This window comes from Schistocerca serialis, chromosome 11 (assembly GCF_023864345.2).
Source record: "Schistocerca serialis cubense isolate TAMUIC-IGC-003099 chromosome 11, iqSchSeri2.2, whole genome shotgun sequence".
NCBI classification, from domain to species: domain Eukaryota; kingdom Metazoa; phylum Arthropoda; class Insecta; order Orthoptera; family Acrididae; genus Schistocerca; species Schistocerca serialis.
Window position 1 is genome coordinate 181663831 of NC_064648.1, and position 20258 is coordinate 181684088.

At 37.5% G+C, this 20258-nt stretch overlaps 1 protein-coding gene and 1 long non-coding RNA gene across 5 annotated transcripts in view; one reads left to right on the forward strand and one right to left on the reverse strand.

The window, feature by feature from the left end:
- LOC126427139 (zinc finger protein 665-like) overlaps positions 1-9178 on the reverse strand; it is a 48581-nt gene extending 39403 nt beyond the window's left edge. For 2 of the 3 annotated variants that reach the window (XM_050089365.1, XM_050089364.1), the window contains exons 1-2: positions 8786-9178; positions 6708-6791 (exon numbers count right to left, since the gene is read on the reverse strand). Coding sequence is in view for 2 of the 3 variants with exons in the window: in XM_050089364.1 (XP_049945321.1) it covers positions 6708-6770 (63 nt within the window). In the remaining variant the exon portion in view is untranslated. Of the gene's footprint in view, positions 1-6707; positions 6792-8381; positions 8551-8785 lie in introns of all 3 variants that reach the window. The other variant, XM_050089363.1, reaches the window with a different exon arrangement.
- A 381-nt stretch (positions 9179-9559) lies between these two features.
- LOC126427008 (uncharacterized) overlaps positions 9560-20258 on the forward strand; it is a 33480-nt gene continuing 22781 nt past the window's right edge. The window contains exons 1-3 of one of the 2 annotated variants that reach the window (XR_007576491.1): positions 9560-9857; positions 12609-12701; positions 15218-16846. This is a non-coding gene — a long non-coding RNA (uncharacterized LOC126427008). Of the gene's footprint in view, positions 9858-12608; positions 12702-15217; positions 16847-20258 lie in introns of those variants that run through there. The other variant, XR_007576492.1, reaches the window with a different exon arrangement.

Sequence of the window (20258 nt, forward strand, 5' to 3'; positions counted from 1 at the left end):
CCCAAAGTGTCATTACATTGTGAGATCAGTGTCAACTTTACTGTCAGTAAAACAACCTGGTCTTACAGTTCTGCAGTTCCTGCTGCAGGTTATTAACCGCTTGCTTCAGAACATACTGCACATACCAAATATACCTATATTATGCTGATGGTATGGAATATTACCTTCAGCTCATAGCTGGGAAACAAAGACTTCTATCATATCTTATATAATTGCTTAATTAAAACTACACATCTATGCAGGCCTCTATTTTCCCATCAAAGCTAACATACATTGCCGGCATCATTGATCTGTAAATAATTTTACTGCTCCTTATTCTTACTTTTACCACAATCTGCTCATTTGGATTTCAGACAGGCGTACTTTACTGAACCTGATAGTAACTGGTCAAATAGGGTAGTATCAGTATGGCAATCTGCTACCTCAGAATTTACTAAGAGGCTCTACAGTGGACATATTCATTCAAAACAAAATGATCAGTCCCTCCACAGACAGTTTCCAATGGTGCAGTGATGCAACCAATAAACACTTCAAGAAACCTGGTATACAATCAGTACTTTGTTTCTCCTATAAAACGTTGTTCACAGACATAGCTGAATAAACTCTATTTCTTCCAAGTTTATCTAACTCCTCTCACATGTAACCATTCAAAAATCTCAGTCGTGAATGTGCATATTACACAAAAGCATGAACTGCTTTACTCAGTACATCAACATGTGACACTTGCAGCAATGTGCACCCAAGATAAAAATACAGTCAATGCTATAATCTATTGTCAGTCAATGTATGCAACTGACACTTGTAGACACCACTAATTATTGTTGTTTGTGCTACTGAAGTGCAGCTCATGTATTTTAAATCAGATGACAACTGCAACTGTCTAATCTGCTTCCCAGAAAAACTATTGTTTATCAATATGAAATATTTCCAAGGAATGTGGAAGTGCTAAACACAAATTAAGGTGTTCCAAACTTATATTGATTATAAATGTCACCTTAGTCACACACTAGTCTCAAAATACTGCCATACTTGGTAAAATGACGAGGAAAAGATAACTGACTCTGCATTTGTAATATTCATAACAGTAAAGCTGTTCAGAGTTCCTCTCACAGATACCAAAAAATGGTGCATATTCAACTGTTCATAACAGAATTTCAGCTTTAATTCAAGACCTCATCAAAATGGTGGACAGGAGCAACTCTCTTAAATCCACTACAACATCTATGTTCCACACATAGTCACAATAACCATACAGTAACAATAATTCCCTAACAACAAAACTATTCCAAATAATTTAGAAAGCAATACGTAACTAACATGAGGTCTTTGTGAAATGGAGCAGTTTGGGTGAAGACAATTGATCAAAAAATAAATAAATAAATGACATTAAAGAATAAAATCTACAAACTTGGCTTCCTTAGCTAAATTTAGACTATAGGCCTACAACTAAATTGAAATATATGAAAATAAATAAAAAAGTTAATTCCCTAAAATTGGTATTATCTTTGATTAATCTATACAGCCAGGTTTTAATCTATGGTACATTGCCAACAGCAGTGCATGGAGCCAAACACAAAAATGATGAAAAAAAAAAAGATATGTCAACTACAAATCAGTCTTCCTAAGCTGTCTTCTTGACACCACAACAAAAATCCAGCACAGGTACAGGTAATCATAATTTTCAGTGTTTACAACTATTAACATAATTTGTCAATACACAAGACTTTCCAGAAAAGATTAGATTAGTACTTGTTCATAGACCATGAGTACGATAGTTCGTAATGTTGTGGAACGTGTCAGGTTAATAAAATACAGGATATTACATTACACAAAATATTACATGACACTTAATATTTTTAATTTTTTTTGAGGGGGTTGGGGAAATTACCCACTTACTATATCCAAAAATTCATCTAATGAGTAGAAGGAGTTGCCATTAAGAATTTCTTTTAATTTCCTTTTAAATGCTATATGGCTATCTGTCAGACTTTTGATGCTATTAGGTAAGTGACCAAAGACATTTGTGGCAGCATAATTTACCCCCTTCTGAGCCAAAGTTAGATTTAACCTTGAGTAGTGAAGATCATCCTTTCTCCTAGTGTTGTAGCCATGTACACTGCTATTACTTTTGAATTCGTTTGGACTGTTAATAACAAATTTCATAAGTGAACATACATATTGTGACTCTACAGTGACAATCTCTAGCTCTTTAAATAAGTGTCTGCAGGATGATCTTGGATGAGCTCCAGCAATTATTCTGATTTTGCTTTTGTGCAATGAACACTCTTTTACTCAATGATGAGTTACCCCAGAATATGATGCCATACGAAAGCAGAGAATGAAAATAGGCATGGTAAGGTAATTTACTCAGATATATATCGCCAAACTTTGCAATGACCCTAATAGCATAAGTAGCTGAACTCAAACGTTTCAGCAGATCCTCAGTGTGTTTTTTTCTAGTTCAACACCTCATCAATGCACGCACCAAGAAATTTTGAATATTCTACCTCAGCTACCAATTTCTGATTGAAGTCTATATTTATTAATGGTGTCATTCCATTTACTGTGTGGAAATGTATATACTGTGTTCTGTCAAAGTTTAATGAGAGCCCAGTTGCAGAGAACCACTTAATGATTTTCTGAAAAACTTCGTTTACAATTTCACCAGTTAATTCTTGTCTGTTGGGTGTGATAGCTATACTTGTATCATTAGCAAAAAGTACCAGCTTCGCATCTTCGTGAATACAGAATGGTAAGTCATTAATATATATTAAGAACAGCAGAGGACCCAAGACCGAACCTTGCGGCACCCCATTCTTGATTGTTCCCCAGTTTGAGTTTTTTGCATATTATGTGAACTGTTTATTTCAACTTTCTGCACTCTTCCAGTTAGATATGATTTAAACCATTTGAGTACTATCCCATTCATATCACAGTACTTGAGCTTATCTAGAAGTATTCCATGATTTACATAGTCAAAAGCCTTTGATAGATCACAAAAAATCCCAACGGGTGACTTTCGGTTACTCAGGGCATTTAATATTTCATTAGTGAAAGTGTATATAGCATTTTCCGTTGAAAAACCTTTCTGGAAACCAAACTGACATTTTGTTAAAACTTTATTTTTGCAAAGGTGTGAAGCTACTCTATAATACATTACTTCTTCAAGAATTTTGGATAAGGCAGTCAGAAGAGAGATTGGGCGGTAGTTGACATCAGACATATCCCCTTTTTTATGCAGTGGTTTAACAATGGCATACTTCAGTCTATCTGGGAAAATACCCTGCTTCAGAGAGCTATTACATATGTGGCTAAGAATCCAACTTATTTCTTGGGAACAAGCTTTTATTATCCTGCTAGAAATGCCATCAATTCCCTGTGAGCTTTTATTCTTGAGAGATTTTAATATCTTCTTAATTTCAGAGGTGGGTGGAATTTCAATTGTACCAAATGGTGTGGGTATGGCCTCTTCCATTAACTGCCTTGCTTCTTCTAATGAACATTTAGATCTTATTTTCTCTACAACATTTAAAAAATGATTATTCAAAATGTTTTCGACTTCCGGTTTGTTGTTTATCAATTTTCCATTCGCTCTGATGATGATGCCGTCATACTGTACTCTTGGTTGCCCTGCCTCCCTTGTAATAGTATTCCAAATTGTTTTGATTTTGTTATCAGAGGTATTAATCTGACATGATGCACATGCTTCTGGACTTTTTAATAACCTTTCTTAATGTAGCACAGTAGTTTTTATAATATTTGGCTGTATCTGGGTCATTACTCTTTCTTGTTGTTAGATACAGTTCCCTTTTGTAGTTACAAGATATTTTTATTCCTTTAGTAAGCCAAGGTTTTTTACATGATTTCTTATAATTAGATTTAACTACTTTCTTGGGGAAACAGTTTTCAAATTCTCTTACAAGTGTATCATGAAATAAGTTTTATTTTAAATTAGCATCGGGTTCCTTGTACACCTCATCCCAGTCTAACTGCTGAAGATTTTCTCTGAAATTTCTAATTGTTGAGTCATTAATTGGATGCACAACTTTGGAGGGTAGCTTTGAATTACTGAATGGAGCTATGTCATATACTGTAACTAGATGAGCATCATCATCAGAAAGGCCATTCTCAACAGGACAAGAATTTATGTTATTAAACCTATCTTGGTCTATAAAAGTGTTATCTCTCAATGTGCTGCTGTCCTTTACTACCCGAGTCGGAAAATTAATGACAAATGTCAAATTGAAAGAAGCGAGCGAGACTTCCAGGTCATTCTTCCTATTACACTCTTTCAGTGAATCAACATTGAAGTCCCCACAAATAATAATTTGCTTTCCCCTATTTCACAGATAGCACAACAAGGCATCCAAGTTTTCCAGGAATAAATGAAAGTTTCCTGAAGGAGACCTATACACTGTTACAATTATAAAAGAGCCCTCCTTCAGTTTAAGTTGACAAGTACATGCTTCTATATGTTGCTCTAGACAAAACTTTTTAGTATCTAAGCTTTCTACACAGTAATAACTTTTGACATATATGGCAACTCCCCCTCTCTCCTTATTCTCTCTACTCATATGTGCAGCTAGTTTATAACAACTGGTATTTACCTTTTCCATATCAGACACAATGTGGTGCTCAGACAGGCATAGTATATCTACAGGGTGTTTCAAAAATGACCTGTATATTTGAAACGGCAATAAAAACTAAACGAGCAGCGATAGAAATACACCGTTTGTTGCAATATGCTTGGGACAACAGTACACTTTCAGGCAGACAAACTTTCGAAATTACAGTAGTTACAATTTTCAACAACAGATGGCGCTGCGGTCTGGGAAACTCTATAGTACGATAGTTTCACATACCCACCATGCGTAGCAATAATATGGCGTAGTCTCTGAATGAAATTATCCGAAACCTTTGACAACATGTCTGGTGGAATGGCTTCACATGCAGATGAGATGTACTGCTTCAGCTGTTCAATTGTTTCTGGATTCTGGCGGTACACCTGGTCTTTCAAGTGTCCCCACAGAAAGAAGTCACAGGGGTTCATGTCTGGCGAATAGGGAGGCCAATCCACGCCGCCTCCTGTATGTTTCGGATAGCCCAAAGCAATCACACGATCATCGAAATATTCATTCAGGAAATTAAAGACGTCGGCCGTGCGATGTGGCCGGGCACCATCTTGCATAAACCACGAGGTGTTCGCAGTGTCGTCTAAGGCAGTTTGTACCGCCACAAATTCACGAAGAATGTCCAGATAGCGTGATGCAGTAATCGTTTCGGATCTGAAAAATGGGCCAATGATTCCTTTGGAAGAAATGGCGGCCCAGACCAGTACTTTTTGAGGATGCAGGGACGATGGGACTGCAACATGGGGCTTTTCGGTTCCCCATATGCGCCAGTTCTGTTTATTGACGAAGCCGTCTAGGTAAAAATAAGCTTCGTCAGTAAACCAAATGCTGCCCACATGCATATCGCCGTCATCAATCCTGTGCACTATATCGTTAGCGAATGTCTCTCGTGCAGCAATCGTAGCGGCGCTGAGGGGTTGCCGCGTTTGAATTTTGTATGGGTAGAGGTGTAAACTCTGGCGCATGAGACGATACGTGGACGTTGGAGTCATTTGGACCGCAGCTGCAACACGGCAAACGGAAACCCGAGGCCGCTGTTGGATCACCTGCTGCACTAGCTGCGCGTTGCCCTCTGTGGTTGCCGTTCGCGGTCGCCCTACCTTTCCAGCACGTTCATCCGTCACGTTCCCAGTCCGTTGAAATTTTTCAAACAGATCCTTTATTGTATCACTTTTCGGTCCTTTGGTTACATTAAACCTCCGTTGAAAACTTCGTCTTGTTGCAACAACACTGTGTTCTAGGCGGTGGAATTCCAACACCAGAAAAATCCTCTGTTCTAAGGAATAAACCATGTTGTCTACAGCACACTTGCACGTTGTGAACAGCACACGCTTACAGCAGAAAGACGACGTACAGAATGGCGCACCCACAGACTGCGTTGTCTTCTATATCTTTCACATCACTTGCAGCGCCATCTGTTGTTGAAAATTGTAACTACTGTAATTTCGAAAGTTTGTCCGCCTGAAAACGTACTGTTGTCCCAAGCATATTGCAACAAACGGTGTATTTCTATCGCTGCTCGTTTAGTTTTTATTGCCGTTTCAAATATACCGGTCATTTTTGAAACACCCTGTATTACATTATCAGATTCAATGCCATCTAAACGAACCAGGAGCTCATCTACTTTATTCTTCAATCCCAGGATATTTTGGTGAAAAATGGTAACATTATTTTTTTACTTTACTTTTGTGAGAATCTACTTTTTTCTTTAATCCACCAATATTTTGGTTAAATATGGTAACATTATTATTTACTTTCCTGTTGTGAGAATTTTGTGAGTTTTGGACCTCTTTAGCACCTGCCTGCCTGAACTTCTCATTGGACACTGAGAATCCAAGGAGTTACTTAGCAAAGACATATGACAAAGCTCTAGATGCAATTTAGAAATAATAAGATACGTTTCTGACACTGTAATTTAACACAAACGACACATACTACAAAACACCCAATTCTACACTACTCATAGGCCTACCTCACATATCCAACAGCATAATTGAAACTGAGCTACCTGAACCAGCATGTTGTAGTAACTTATACAAAAACTTTATTGAGGAGTAACTCACGAAAACTGCTTACCACGGGGTTACATTCCAGATTCATATCTTCTTTTTTCACCCAGCCAAATGTTTCATGTTCCATAGCTGCTACAATTCTAGGTTCCTGAAAAAAAAAAAAAAAAAAGAAAGAAAGTACTTTCATGTAGTTGCACCTAATTTCCTGTAGGCCTACTACTGTCACATGTTAGTTTATATATTATGCCTATTTTTGCCCACACCAGAATAAGAAATGCATAGGGATTCCAACCATCTGCTTTGACCCATGACACAATGGTGGTGTGGCTGAGAGGTCACTATAGTGCAGTGTTTTTGAGATGGTTCACATTTGTAGATGTTGTGTTGTCATATGTGATGGCATCCTCTGGTCATGGATATGGACACATTGAGTTTGACATCTTGGTTATCACTGTGGTAACGTGAGTTTATTTGTCTCGGTAGTCAGTGCTCTAATGTGAATGTGTGGCATCTTTGTTAGGTATGATTAGTTTGGTGCTCATCATTCTGTTGTTTTTTTTTGGGGGGGGGGGGGGGGGGAGGTGACGGCCAACACGGGTGATTTTGTCAGAGGCCTTTTTGCTGGCAAGAAATTTTTGTTTCGGTTTTATTCCATAGTAATCTGTCATTCTGTCTGTTTTATATTTATGGTATTTCAGTTGTGTTTTAATTGATCTTGTGAAAATGGTTTCTTCTTTTTGAGTTGCTGGGGTTTTGGTTTCAGTGGTGTTTTACAAGTTATGTAGGCATGTGAAGTTTGTGGTTGTGTTTTCCTGTTTTTTAGTTTGCTGGTAGGTATCAAGAGCTGCATTCGAGTGATACTGATCACGGTAAATGTCTAACACCACTTTTTGGAACTGCAGATGTTGGTCTTTTTTTGGGGGGGGGGGGGGGCGGCTTGGTTTGAGCTACATAGGTCAATTGGAGTGCACAATCCTGTTACTTTTACAGCTGTAGAGATGTCATAAGCTGAGGTTTTTTTTGTTTTTGATGGGGCAATATTTTATATTGTTATATATTTAACTTGTTCTCGCCCTAAACATTTACACCTACATCAATACTCTGCAAGCCACTGTGCAGTGCATGGCAGGTAGTAACGTGTACCACTTCTTGTCATTTCCCCTCCTGTTCCACTTGCAAGTAGAGTGAGGACAAAATGACTGACTGTATGCCTGCATATGAACCCTAATCTTATCTTCGTGATACTTAACATGCAATGTATGTTGGCAGCAGTAAAATCGTTTGGCAGTCAGCTTCAAATGCTGGTTCTCTATATTTTCTCAATAGCGTTTCTCGAAATGACGTCGCCTTCCCTCCAGGGGTTCCCATTTGAGTTCCCCAACCTCCTATTTCCTGCAGTTGTCGTGATAGTTTAATTATTTCTTGGAGTGAGACATTCTTGTCCCGTTTTTAATTTTGTTCACTTTTGTTGGCATGTGTATGTAGTGACGATACCGTCGCCATTTTGTATACGCTGGAGGTGGGCACTTACGCCTTATTGAGACGTCATAGGTCACAGCAGTTGGATGGGATCGGATGCTTCCATAATGCCGTGGCAAAACCTAACTAACTATAAATGTTCACTTGAAATAATTAATTGCTAGGTTATGAATGTTCTGTAAGTTCAGAACGTTGTGCAATAACTTTTCTCAGTTACATATGCACACAATTCAGAATTTACCCTGGAATAATTAATTACCTGCAACTTCATACAAAGCCGGTCTACACTGCTACACAAGATTGAGCTCACACACATTTTTCTTGACACTGCGGCTAGTTAGAAATGATACTGAATTATGGACGTTACGCAAAATTCTGGGCAGGCACATGAAATGCAATATCTAACGAAACACCTTTCGTGGCATTTCCTGAAATGGTTTAACACGTTGTTGGCAGGTAAAGCAATTATTGTATCACATATTCGGCAAAGCAAAGGCAGTTTGGTGTAATCTAGATCCTCGCTGTCCTCTAAAACCACTTACTACGCCATGCATAGAGTACAAGCATATATATTTTAAGCCACTATTGCACTAACTAATGGCATCATAGCAAGTATAGTATGTCAGAATTAAAAGAAAGCGGAAACCCATAAAAAATGCTTACATGCACAGGAAACAATTTGTCTGTAGTGGTAAAACACTACTAAACACAATCGCACGAAATAAGGTTGCTATCCTATACATCAAAACTGTCAACAGTAACCCAGCCACAATAATCGACGAATACGATTACTTTACGGTGCGCTCAGTCAACAAGATTAAAGTTATGTCTTTTCGGCGTTACTTCTGCCAAAATTTCACGAGAGATATACGGTGCTAATGAGACTGGTCTGTAAATAACCACAAAATATTTCACGGGTTTATCACATTGGGATACGTGTTTATGCGTCTATCGGCGTCAGTCCGTCGTTTAATTTTTTTATAATTATGTAACTGACGTATTTCTACAAAAATCAAGACAACAGCAGTGCAAACGTCAACATTCGCATCATGACAGTTCGTCTGCGCTCTCTGGTTGATTGTCTGTTGTTCATCATAGCGCTGAGAACGCCTCCTTCGCTAAATGTCACGTAGAAAAACAACCGAGGAACAAAATAATACTGTATGACTAAATATACTACAACACGAATGTGTGCGGCAAGAACATGTTAACTTTCCATGCTAGCAGAAGACTCCACTGACAAAATATAAATTGCTATGTCGAATAAACCTTTTTATGACCTGCTTGAAACCACGCTTCTGCTGTTTAATACATTTTTGAGATACGCGACATGAAGTTGGCGTTCTACGTACCATGGTGAACAGCGGCCAATCACATGCCATGTCCCGATCCAAATATTTACGTGGCAGGTTTGAAATGTGCAACTGCTTATTATTAGATAAGAACTTAACGAGCATTACTTGACTTCGACCTTGAATACTACAAAATGATGTGCTGCTTGCCTCTAATATTTGACCCAAATAATAATAACTGATGGCACAAATCTGTTAAAATTCAAGGAATGGAAATGCCACGAAAGACATTGTTTCCGTAGGAAACCACTTTATTGTATTAAGAAATCAGTTCCATAATTCTGCGTAAGTGTTCATCGAATATTGTCTCAGAGGAGGAATTTGCGGTACTGGCATGGCTTTGACCAATGTCTTAATTTTAATGGATGCGTAGTCACTTCAAGGTGAGTATTTTAAATTGAATTTCCCTATAGCGTTGCTGTGATAATCACGAAGGTTTAGAGTGAATTTTTTTAATGTCTGCCGTGTGAGAGACAAAACACTGTCTCTTCTGTGTCGCCAGAATTCAAAAAATTTCGTCAGTTGATATTGAATTCTGCGTTCTACATTCCTGCTGAAGTTAAACCTGTTTACAAGAAGGGGGATGAAGAGATACCATCAAACTATCGACCAGTTTCACTTTTTCCGGCTTTCTCAGAAATATAGATTTATTTATCATCATGCCAATGATAACAGTTGTGATATAGGATTTGTCAGGATACAATTCAACAAGTATATAATATCTACACAATTTTTTTTCTATGCTGAATTCATATGAATCTTTCTTATGTTTAATACTATATACAACTAATAAGTGTTTTTATGACATAATTTCTTATGTGCTTGACAGACATATTCCTTGATGTTGTGATTTCATTTGTCATTTATGATATCACATATTCTTACAGTTGAGCAGAGCTATTCACTTATACTGTAGTGACATTTGTTAAGCATGTGGTTCTTAATCTTCTTATGTGCTTGACAGACATATTCATTGATGTAATTTCATTTGTCACATTAATTTAATCATATATGCTGTAATAACATTTGTCAAGCATGTGGTTCTTTATATTCTAATACAGTGTAGCATAGAAATTCACCTACACTGTAATAATATTTGGCAAGCATGTGATTCTTTATAACAGTTTTAAATTTATCCTCATTATTCCATCTCTTTGATATGTTTTGGTAGTGCATTAAAAAGTTTGATGCCTTGATTACATACACGTTTCTGACTTCGGGTTCTTGTTACAGCACATAAGTGGAGATATTTACATTGCTGTGTATCATAATTATGGTAGTTGTATTGGTTTTCATTTTGTCCTGATTTCTTTTGATCTCCAAGAGACATTTCAGAATGTATAATGACGGAATTGTTAAAATTTTCAATGCTTTGAAAAGGGGCCTACAATGTGTTTTAGGTGGGCTCTGGGTCATTATCCGAATAGCGCGTTTTTGTAATTTGAAAGTCTCATTTGAAAAGGTTGTGTTCAAGCATCTCCCACCGCATCTGACTGCAAATAATATATTGCTCAAGTCACAGCTTGGATTTATTAAGGGTTCTGATATAGAGAAAGCTATTTACACTTACAGTGAGAATAATACTTAATTCAATGGATAATAAATTAGAGGCTGCTTGCATTTTCTATGACCTGTCAAAAGCCTTAGATTGTGTGAACCAGAGAACTTGTCTTAAGTAAATTAGAATATTATGATGTCACCAGCAATGCTGTGAAACGGTTTGAGTCTTATTTATGTAACAGGAAACAAAGGGTGTGATTACGAAATACCTGTGCAGCAAGTAGTTTGTCTTCATCTGACTGGGGATTAATTACATGTGGTGTTCCTCAAGGTTCCATTGCTTTTTCTTGTGTATGTTAATGACCTCTCGTCTGTTACATTGTCAGATGCTAAGTTTGTTTTGTCTGCAGATGATACAAACCTTGCAATAAGTAGCAAGTCAAGTACAGATTTATAAATATCTGCTAATCAAATTTTCACCGACATTAATAAGTGGTTTAAAGCTAATTCACTGTCATTAAACTTCGAGAAGACTCCGTATATGTAGTTCAGGACCTGTAAGAGATTTCCTTCCAGCATGTGTATAACATATGAAGACATTCAGGTTAACAGTGTTAAATTTCTGGGATTAGAACTCAATAATAAATTCAGTTTAGAAGGGCATAGGCTACTACAGAATTGAGTAAGTGCCTACACAACTCTGTATTTTCCATGATAATTATGTCACATGTAGGAGATATGAATATAAAAAACTTTGGTTACTTTCATTCTATTATGTCAAATGCTACCATATTCTGGGGAAACTCATCAAACCGAGCAAAAGTTTTTAGGGTGCAAAAACGTGTGATAAGAATCATTTGTGGTGTAAATTCAAGAACATGGTGTAGAATCCTGTTCAAGGAACTTTGTATTCTAACCACTACTTCTCAGTATATTTATTCCTTAATGAAATTTGTTGCAAGTAATACATCTCTATTTCCAACCAATAGCTCAATACATAAGTGTCAGTATTAGGAATAAGAACAATCTACATAAAGACCTAAAATCAGTTACCTTGGTCCACAAAGGGATCCAATATTCAGGAACAACATCTTCAATAAATTGGCAGCAACTATTAAAAACTTTGTTTCAGATCAAGCATGATTTAAACAAAGTTTGATAGACTTTTTGACAGGCAACTCCTCCTGCTCCACAAATGAATATCGTAACAGAGACTGTTAAGCTAGCTTCAGTAAAAATGTGTGTTACATTTCAGTTTTTACAGCACTTGGTCACAACAATCAAGATTAGGTATTTTGTGAATGATAAATTTATTAATAGTGCATAAGTGTGTTTCATTCTGACAGTGTGTTAAGTCTGTAAATATTAGCTGTTCCAGTTTACTGCATTGTATTCACATATTTCGACAATCTCCTGACAAATGATCAGGTTAGTAAGTATTATATTTAAATGTTTTATGTTATATTTTCTGACATGTTCACACTCATGAGAATCATCTCATTTTTTGGGTCTGTGGAACAAAAACTGAATCTAATCTAATTTAATCTTTCCATTAAGAAATTTGGAGGATGTTGTAGGTCATTCTGTACAATGAATTAGCTGTGGCTGCATTAATATACTTGGTTTGTTTCCAGAAATGTAGAAATGAAGCAACCATTGAATAAGAAACAACTGGTTGTGTGAAGCAAGATGAAGCATATGAGATCGACTTGAAAGCAAGTCCCATGGTAAGCAGTTTTCATGAGATTCTCCTCTGTTCTTTTTATTTATTTATTTTCCACACTGAGTGCCCCTTGGAGTTGTATTGAGTGGAACAACCTAGTCAACGAGACCCGGTATGGGTTCTGAAGTGGGCTGCCAACAATTAAGGCTGTACAAGAAATTGTATCATCAACACTACATGGATCTGAAAATAGATATGGGGTCACCTTCTGGGGAAACTCTAAAACAGCTAATAGCACTTCTAAACTACAAAAAAGGGCCATTAGAATCTTGTTTGGGTGCAAGCCTAGAGAATCTTGTAAACCCTGTTTAAGAAATCAGTCCATTACCATGTGTGTACATCATGGAAACCCTTTTGTTCTTTAAATTAAATGTAATAGGCAAGGACCGGAGACTGCAAAAGAACTGTGATATACAGGATCACTTTACCAGACAAAACAGAAACTTACATATGACTCAAATCAGCACTGCACTGTGGCAAAAAGGTACTTTTCACATGGGAGTTAAGCTTTATAACAAACTTCCTGAAAACATAAAAGCTATCACAGAGGTCAATACATTTGGAAAATCTCTAAAGTCATATTTACAGCATCACTGCTTTTACTCCATTGAAGAATATTTAAATTTATGAAATGTGTTATATAAATACTTACGTGTAAAGTGTATTATTGTAACCTTAAATATGTATGCCTTGAAATGACTTTCAGCCTGTATATTTATAACTTGACTGGTCCAATGTCTTATGCATAAGCTGCCATGTAGACAACAGGACCAATAAAAAATACAATACAATACAATACAATACAAGTAGCGCACCTATGCTACTCTAGTGGGTCTCATTAAGGCATTGGCACCGTCTCATGTAGTACCTTGATTAAGGAACTTGAAAGATAAGAAATAACTAAAACAGAACTCACATTACTGAAACCATATTTGGCAAATAGAAACTAGATGGTTGTTGTATATCCAAATGATAAATCTGTTATTCTGAAAGTAAAATATGGAGTCCCACAAGGATCCATGTGGGTTGGCAGGAGAGCCAACACTGGTATGAGAGGAAGCCGAAAGGCACGCGTTTTAGCTCACGCAGGCTGGTGTGAGGTCTGGAACAGGACAAGGAAATTAGACTGTAGAAAAAACTGACGTAGCTGGTGGAATACTTAACTTTAATCCATAAATGGTGAGCGTCGCTCTTGACGGTACGTGTTTTACAGTATCAATAGTAACTGGTAATGGTGCCTTGCTAGGTCGTAGCAAATGACGTAGCTGAAGGCTATGCTAACTATCGTCTCGGCAAATGTGAGCGTAATTTGTCAGTGAACCATCGCTAGCAAAGTCGGCTGTACAAATGGGGCGAGTGCTAGGAAGTCTCTCTAGACCTGCCGTGTGGCGGCGCTCGGTCTGCAATCACTGATAGTGGCGACACGCGGGTCCGACATGTACTAAATGGACCGCGGCCGATTTAAAGGCTACCACCTAGCAAGTGTGGTGTCTGGCAGTGACACCACAACATATCCCCTTTTCTCTTAAAAATATTAACAGTGGACAAAATCACTCAGTAAATTTGTTAAGCATCTACCTTGATAGCAAATTATGCTGGAACACCCACACAGAAAAACTCTGCAGTAAACTGGCAAGAGTTTTATATCTCTTGAGGAAACTGGAGTAATGATCTCGTACTTACAGCATACTATGGCTTTTTCCATATGGACTTACATTATGGGATACTTCTCTGGGGAAACTGCTCAGGCAAAAGAGGTCTTTATGTGAAGAAGTCATCACATCTATATTTGGTTTAAGCAAATTAACTTCTTGTGAACAATCCTTTGTTGGACATAAGATACTTACCATCTCCAGCCTCTACATACTAAAGGTACTTACGCTTGGTAAACAGAATGTCCAAGAGTGTGAAAGTAGGTCAGATGTGAACTTATAGGGTACCAGAATGAGGAACTTCCAGACATTGCTTGGATTTAAGTAAAAATAAAAAAAGCTTTGCATTCTGCAAAACATTTTTCAACAGTATGCATGCCTTATAGACAAACAAATTACATGAAAATAAATTTAAAATGGTGGGAGAGACATGGCTGAAAGGAAAACCATTTTATAACACAAATGAATTTATATGTACCAAAAAGAATGAACTTTTAATAAAGTGACCGTGAATACACGTTTATATGTAGGCTGCATAATCTATGTAACACAGGGTGGGATAATCTAAATCTAATTATATGATTCAACATAGTTATCCACCGACAAAAAAAGTCGGTTTCAATTTCCAAATAATTAACACTGGATATGTTGGCAGTATTTTAATGAACTGACGTAAGAATATACATTATAGTTGTTCAGTGTGGCAGTAATTGTTGCAGTGTGAGTAGTTAAAATAATTTTCTTAGACACATACATATTGTCCATGAGAAATCTTACAGTAATACTCAGTTTTTTCAAGTGTTTGTATATTTCTGTACTGTTTCATATGTGCAAATCTGTAATAGGATACTACCATTAATTGTTCCAGGAGATGGCCAAATGAGAACATGCTTCCGGTATTACATGCCTACAGCTTCATTATTTTATTCACAAATTTTTTACCTGACAGGGTTGAAGCTTTGGTGCTTCTTTCTACATGCATCCAGATGGTCCCTAAGAAATTCTCACCGATTGTGGTGGCAGAGTGGGGTAAATAATAAGATAGTTGAAAAGGACATGACCAATCTGTTCCTATCTGTCCCCAACCTGAGCTGGTGTTGAGTCCCTAATTGTGTGTCTCTTGTTGTTGATGGGACATTAAACCATAACAGTTCCTTTCTTCAGTCACAATAGCCACAAACACGTGAGTCTTAAATTCTTCAACAAACTGCCAAAAAGAGCTCACTAGATTCCCTTACTGAAATGCTAGAAAATATTAGAAACTGTGCTAAAAGAGCAAGACTTTTATAGAGTTGATGAATTCACGGAGAGTGATTTCCAAGGATTGGGCTTTGGATAGCTGCCTGTGTCAGTAAAATTGCATGTAATAATCATACAATTAGAATTTGGTGTTTATACAGGGTGAAGCAAAATTCGCGCACTAGGCTTCACAGCACGACTCCTCACACGCCAGCAATAAAAAAATCTCTCTTTCAAAATTTAGTCTGTCTGGCAAGAACACCCGGCAGAAAAAGGACGTTAAAAGATTGACAATGTGGTAACACTGTAACCACATATATGGTATATTCCTCTGTCAGCGTGTATCAGTTGTGCTGTATATGTGGTGCAGTGGGTAGAGTTTTGGGTTATCATGCAGAACGACGATGGTTCGGTACTGTGTTAGGGCATATGTTTTTTATATGGTAAATGTAGTCCAGATGGTACAGTATCTGGCATCTTAATCGTCAACAGCGATTGCAGCAGGTCCTCTAGAAAACATTTGTACTTACATACTACAATTGTAGAAATGGAAGATTGGTCAGCTTTGAAAGAAGCCCTTTCCACATTGTGGGCTTGAATTTATTCGCACCACTTCATCTACTAGTCGCGAAAGCTGTTTTTCTTTGTACCCTCCTCCAATGGTCCCATAGATTAGTAGCAACTATTATTCTTGCCTCGTTCAGGTCCTTTACATTTCATTAGGGCCTTACGTTAGCAGTAGGACTAGCAACGTGCTTTGCGAATAATGTCCAAACTCGGTTACTAATTGTATGTGTTATCACAATGGTCCCACTAATTATGCCTTTCAACACTGAGTCTGGTAACCGCATGCTGTTTACTACACATCTCAATGCACTGATAGGACATTTGTTTCAACTGTATTTCTTATTTGTCTAAAGACATATTTGTTATGTTCGGCGTTACAAAATATTGTAAATTAAGGATACAGGTAAGCTATGAAATGGTGTATATTACAGTAGAAATGTCAGAATAAAATTAGCAAATAAAAAAAAAGCGCCCCAACCAGGATCGAACCCTCGACCTCCTGCATTATAACCCAAAACTCTATTCACTGCACCACATATACAGCACAATTCATATGTGCTGACACAGGTAGTGACCATATATGTGGTTACAGTGTTGCCAGATTGCCACTTTATCGTCCTTTTTCTGCCAGATGTACTCAGAGATTTTTTTTATCACTGGCATGTGAGGAGTTGCACTGAGAAGCCTGAGTGCGTGAATTTTGCTTCACCCTGTATACACTATGTGATCAAAAGTACCCATATACCCCCAAAAACATAAGTTTTTCATATTAGGTACTCATGGCAGAGTGGTTACATGACAATAACGTCCATGTAATGGACTGGCCTGCACAGAGTTCTGACTTGAATCCTATGGAACACCTCTGGGATGCAGGCCTCACCGACCAATATCGATACATCTCGTCAGTGCAGCACTCTGTGAAGAATGGGCTGCCATTGCCCAAGAAACCTTCCAGCACCTGATTTTATTTTATTTATTTATTTATTTATTGTTCCGTGGGATCACATTTAGGAGAAGTCTCCATGGTCATGGAACGAGTCAATACATGAAATTATAACACGATTGTAGAAACAGATAAAATGAAATATAAGAAACATATTCAGGCGACAAGTCGTTAGTTTAAATAAAGAAAATCAAAAATGTACACTGGAATTTGCTTAATTTTGTATCTCTTCCAGGAGCTCCTCGACAGAATAGAAGGAGTGAACCATGAGGAAACTCTTCAGTTTAGACTTAAAAGTGTTTGGGCTACTGCTAAGATTTTTGAGTTCTTGTGGTAGCTTATTGAAAATGGATGCAGCAGAATACTGCACTCCTTTCTGCACAAGAGTCAAGGAAGTGCATTCCACATGCAGATTTGATTTCTGCCGAGTATTAACTGAGTGAAAGCTGCTAACTCTTGGGAATAAGCTAATATTGCTAACAACAAACGACATTAAAGAAAATACATACTGTGAGGGCAATGTCAAAATTCCCAGACTATTGAATAGGGGTCGACAAGAGGTTTTCGAACTTACACCATACATAGCTCGAACAGCCCGTTTTTGAGCCAAAAATACCCTTTTTGAATCAGAAGAATTACCCCAAAAAATAATACCATATGACATAAGCGTATGAAAATATGCGAAGTATACTACTTTTCGTGTTGAAATGTCACTTATTTCAGATACTGTTCTAATGGTAAATAAAGCGGCATTTAGTTTCTGAACAAGATCCTGAACATGGGCTTTCCACAACAGCTTACTATCTATCTGTACGCCTAGGAACTTGAACTGTTCCGTCTCGCTTATAACATGCCCATCCTGTCTGATTAAAATGTCAGTTCTTGTTGAATTGTGGGTTAGAAACTGTAAAAACTGAGTCTTACTGTGATTTAGCATCAAATTATTTTCCACAAGCCACGAACTTATATCATGAACTACATTATTTGATAATGTTTCAATATTACACACAAGATCCTTCACTACCAAGGTGGTGTCATCAGCAAACAGAAATATTTTTGAATCACCTGTAATACTAGAAGGCATATCATTTACATAAATAAGGAACAGCAGTGGCCCCAGCACCGACCCTTGGGGAACGCCCCATTTAACAGTGCCCCATTGGGACTGAACATCATTACCACTCTCAATATTGCGGAGGATTACCTTCTGCTTTCTGTTCTTAAAGTAGGAGGCGAACCAATTGTAAGCTACTCCCCTTACTCCATAATGTTCCAACTTCTGCAGTAATATTTTGTGGTCAACACAGTCAAAAGCCTTCGTTAAATCAAAGAAAACACCTAACGTTCGCAACCTTTTATTTAATCCGTCCAAAACCTCACAGAGAAAAGAGACTATAGCATTTTCAGTTGTTAAACCGTTTCTAAAACCAAACTGTACATTTGACAGCAAATTATGTGAATTTAAATGCTGCAGTAACCTTGTATATACAACCCTCTCAATAACTTTAGCAAACACTGATGGCATAGAAATAGGTCTATAATTGTCAACATTATCCCTGTCTCCCTTTTTATAAAGTGGCTTCACTACCGAGTACTTTAATCGGTCAGGAAACCGACCACTCCTAAAGGAAAAGTTACAGATATGGCTAAGTACTGAGCTAACATACGTGGAACAATACTTCAGTATTCTGCTAGATACCCCATCATATCCATGAGAGTTCTTGGTCTTTAGTGATTTAATTATTAACTCAATCTCCCTCTTGTCAGTATCATGGAGGAGCATTTCAGGTAACAGTCTCGGAACACTTTTTTCTAAGAGCGCTATATGATTCCCTGTTGGGACTAGGTTTCTATTTAGTTCACCTGCTATATTCAGAAAGTGGTTATTAAGTACTGTACATATATGCGACTTATCAGTAACACGGACATCCCCACTACGCACTGATTCTATATTCTCGACCTGTCTCTGCAGACCAGCCACTTCCTTTACGACTGACCATATGGTTTTAATTTTATCCTGAGACTTAGCTATTCTATCTGCATACCACATACTTTTTGCCTTCCTAATAACTTTTTTAAGCACCTTACAATACTGTTTGTAATGGGCTGCTGCATTTAGATTTTGACTGATTCTAACGTTTTGATATAATTGCCACTTTGTTCTACAAGATATTCTTATCCCTTTAGTCAGCCACCCAGGCTGCCTGTTTGTGCTAGTACCCTGTTTTGAACGTTCTAACGGAAAGCAACTTTCAAAGAGCACGAGAAAAGTCTTGAGGAAAGCATTATATTTATCGTCTACTGTATCAGCACTATAAACATCTTGCCACTCTTGTTCCTTGATAAGGTTTACAAAAGTCTGTACAGCAACTGGATCAGCTTTCCTAAAACGTTGGTAACTATATTTAACATGTGTTGCAGCACAAAAAACTTTTAGACTTAAAATTTGTGCATCATGATCTGAAAGGCCATTCACCTTTTTGCTAACAGAATGCCCTTCTAATAATGACGAATGAACAAAAATATTGTCTATGGTTGTTCTACTGTTCCCTTGCACTCTCGTTGGAAAGAATACGGTTTGCATAAGATTATATGAATTAAGGAGGTCTACCAGCATCCTTTTCCTTGCACAATCACTTATACAATTAATATTGAAGTCACCACATATAACTAACTTTTTGTATTTCCTATAAAGTGAACCAAGAACCTCCTCTAGCTTTAGCAAAAATGTTGTGAAATCGGAGTCTGGGGATCTATAAATAACAACAGTAAGAAGTTTAGCTCCACTAAATTTAACCACACCTGCACAACATTCAAACACCTTTTCAGTGCAGTACTTTGAAACATCAATTGACTCAAATGGGATACCGTTTTTCACATACATGGCTACTCCCCCACACCGCAAAGAGCTCCTAGAAAAGCTGCCAGCCAACCTGTATCCTGGTAAAGGAAGCCTCTGAATTATCTCCTTATTTAAGAAGTGTTCAGATATACCTGATTGAACATATGCCTGTGAGAGTGGAAGCTGTTATCAGGCTAAAGGTGTGCCAACACCATACTGAATTCCAGCATTACTGATTGAGGGTGCCACAAACTTTTAAGTCATTTCCAGCTAAATGTCTGGATATGTTTGAGCACATAGTGTACATGTAAATATAAA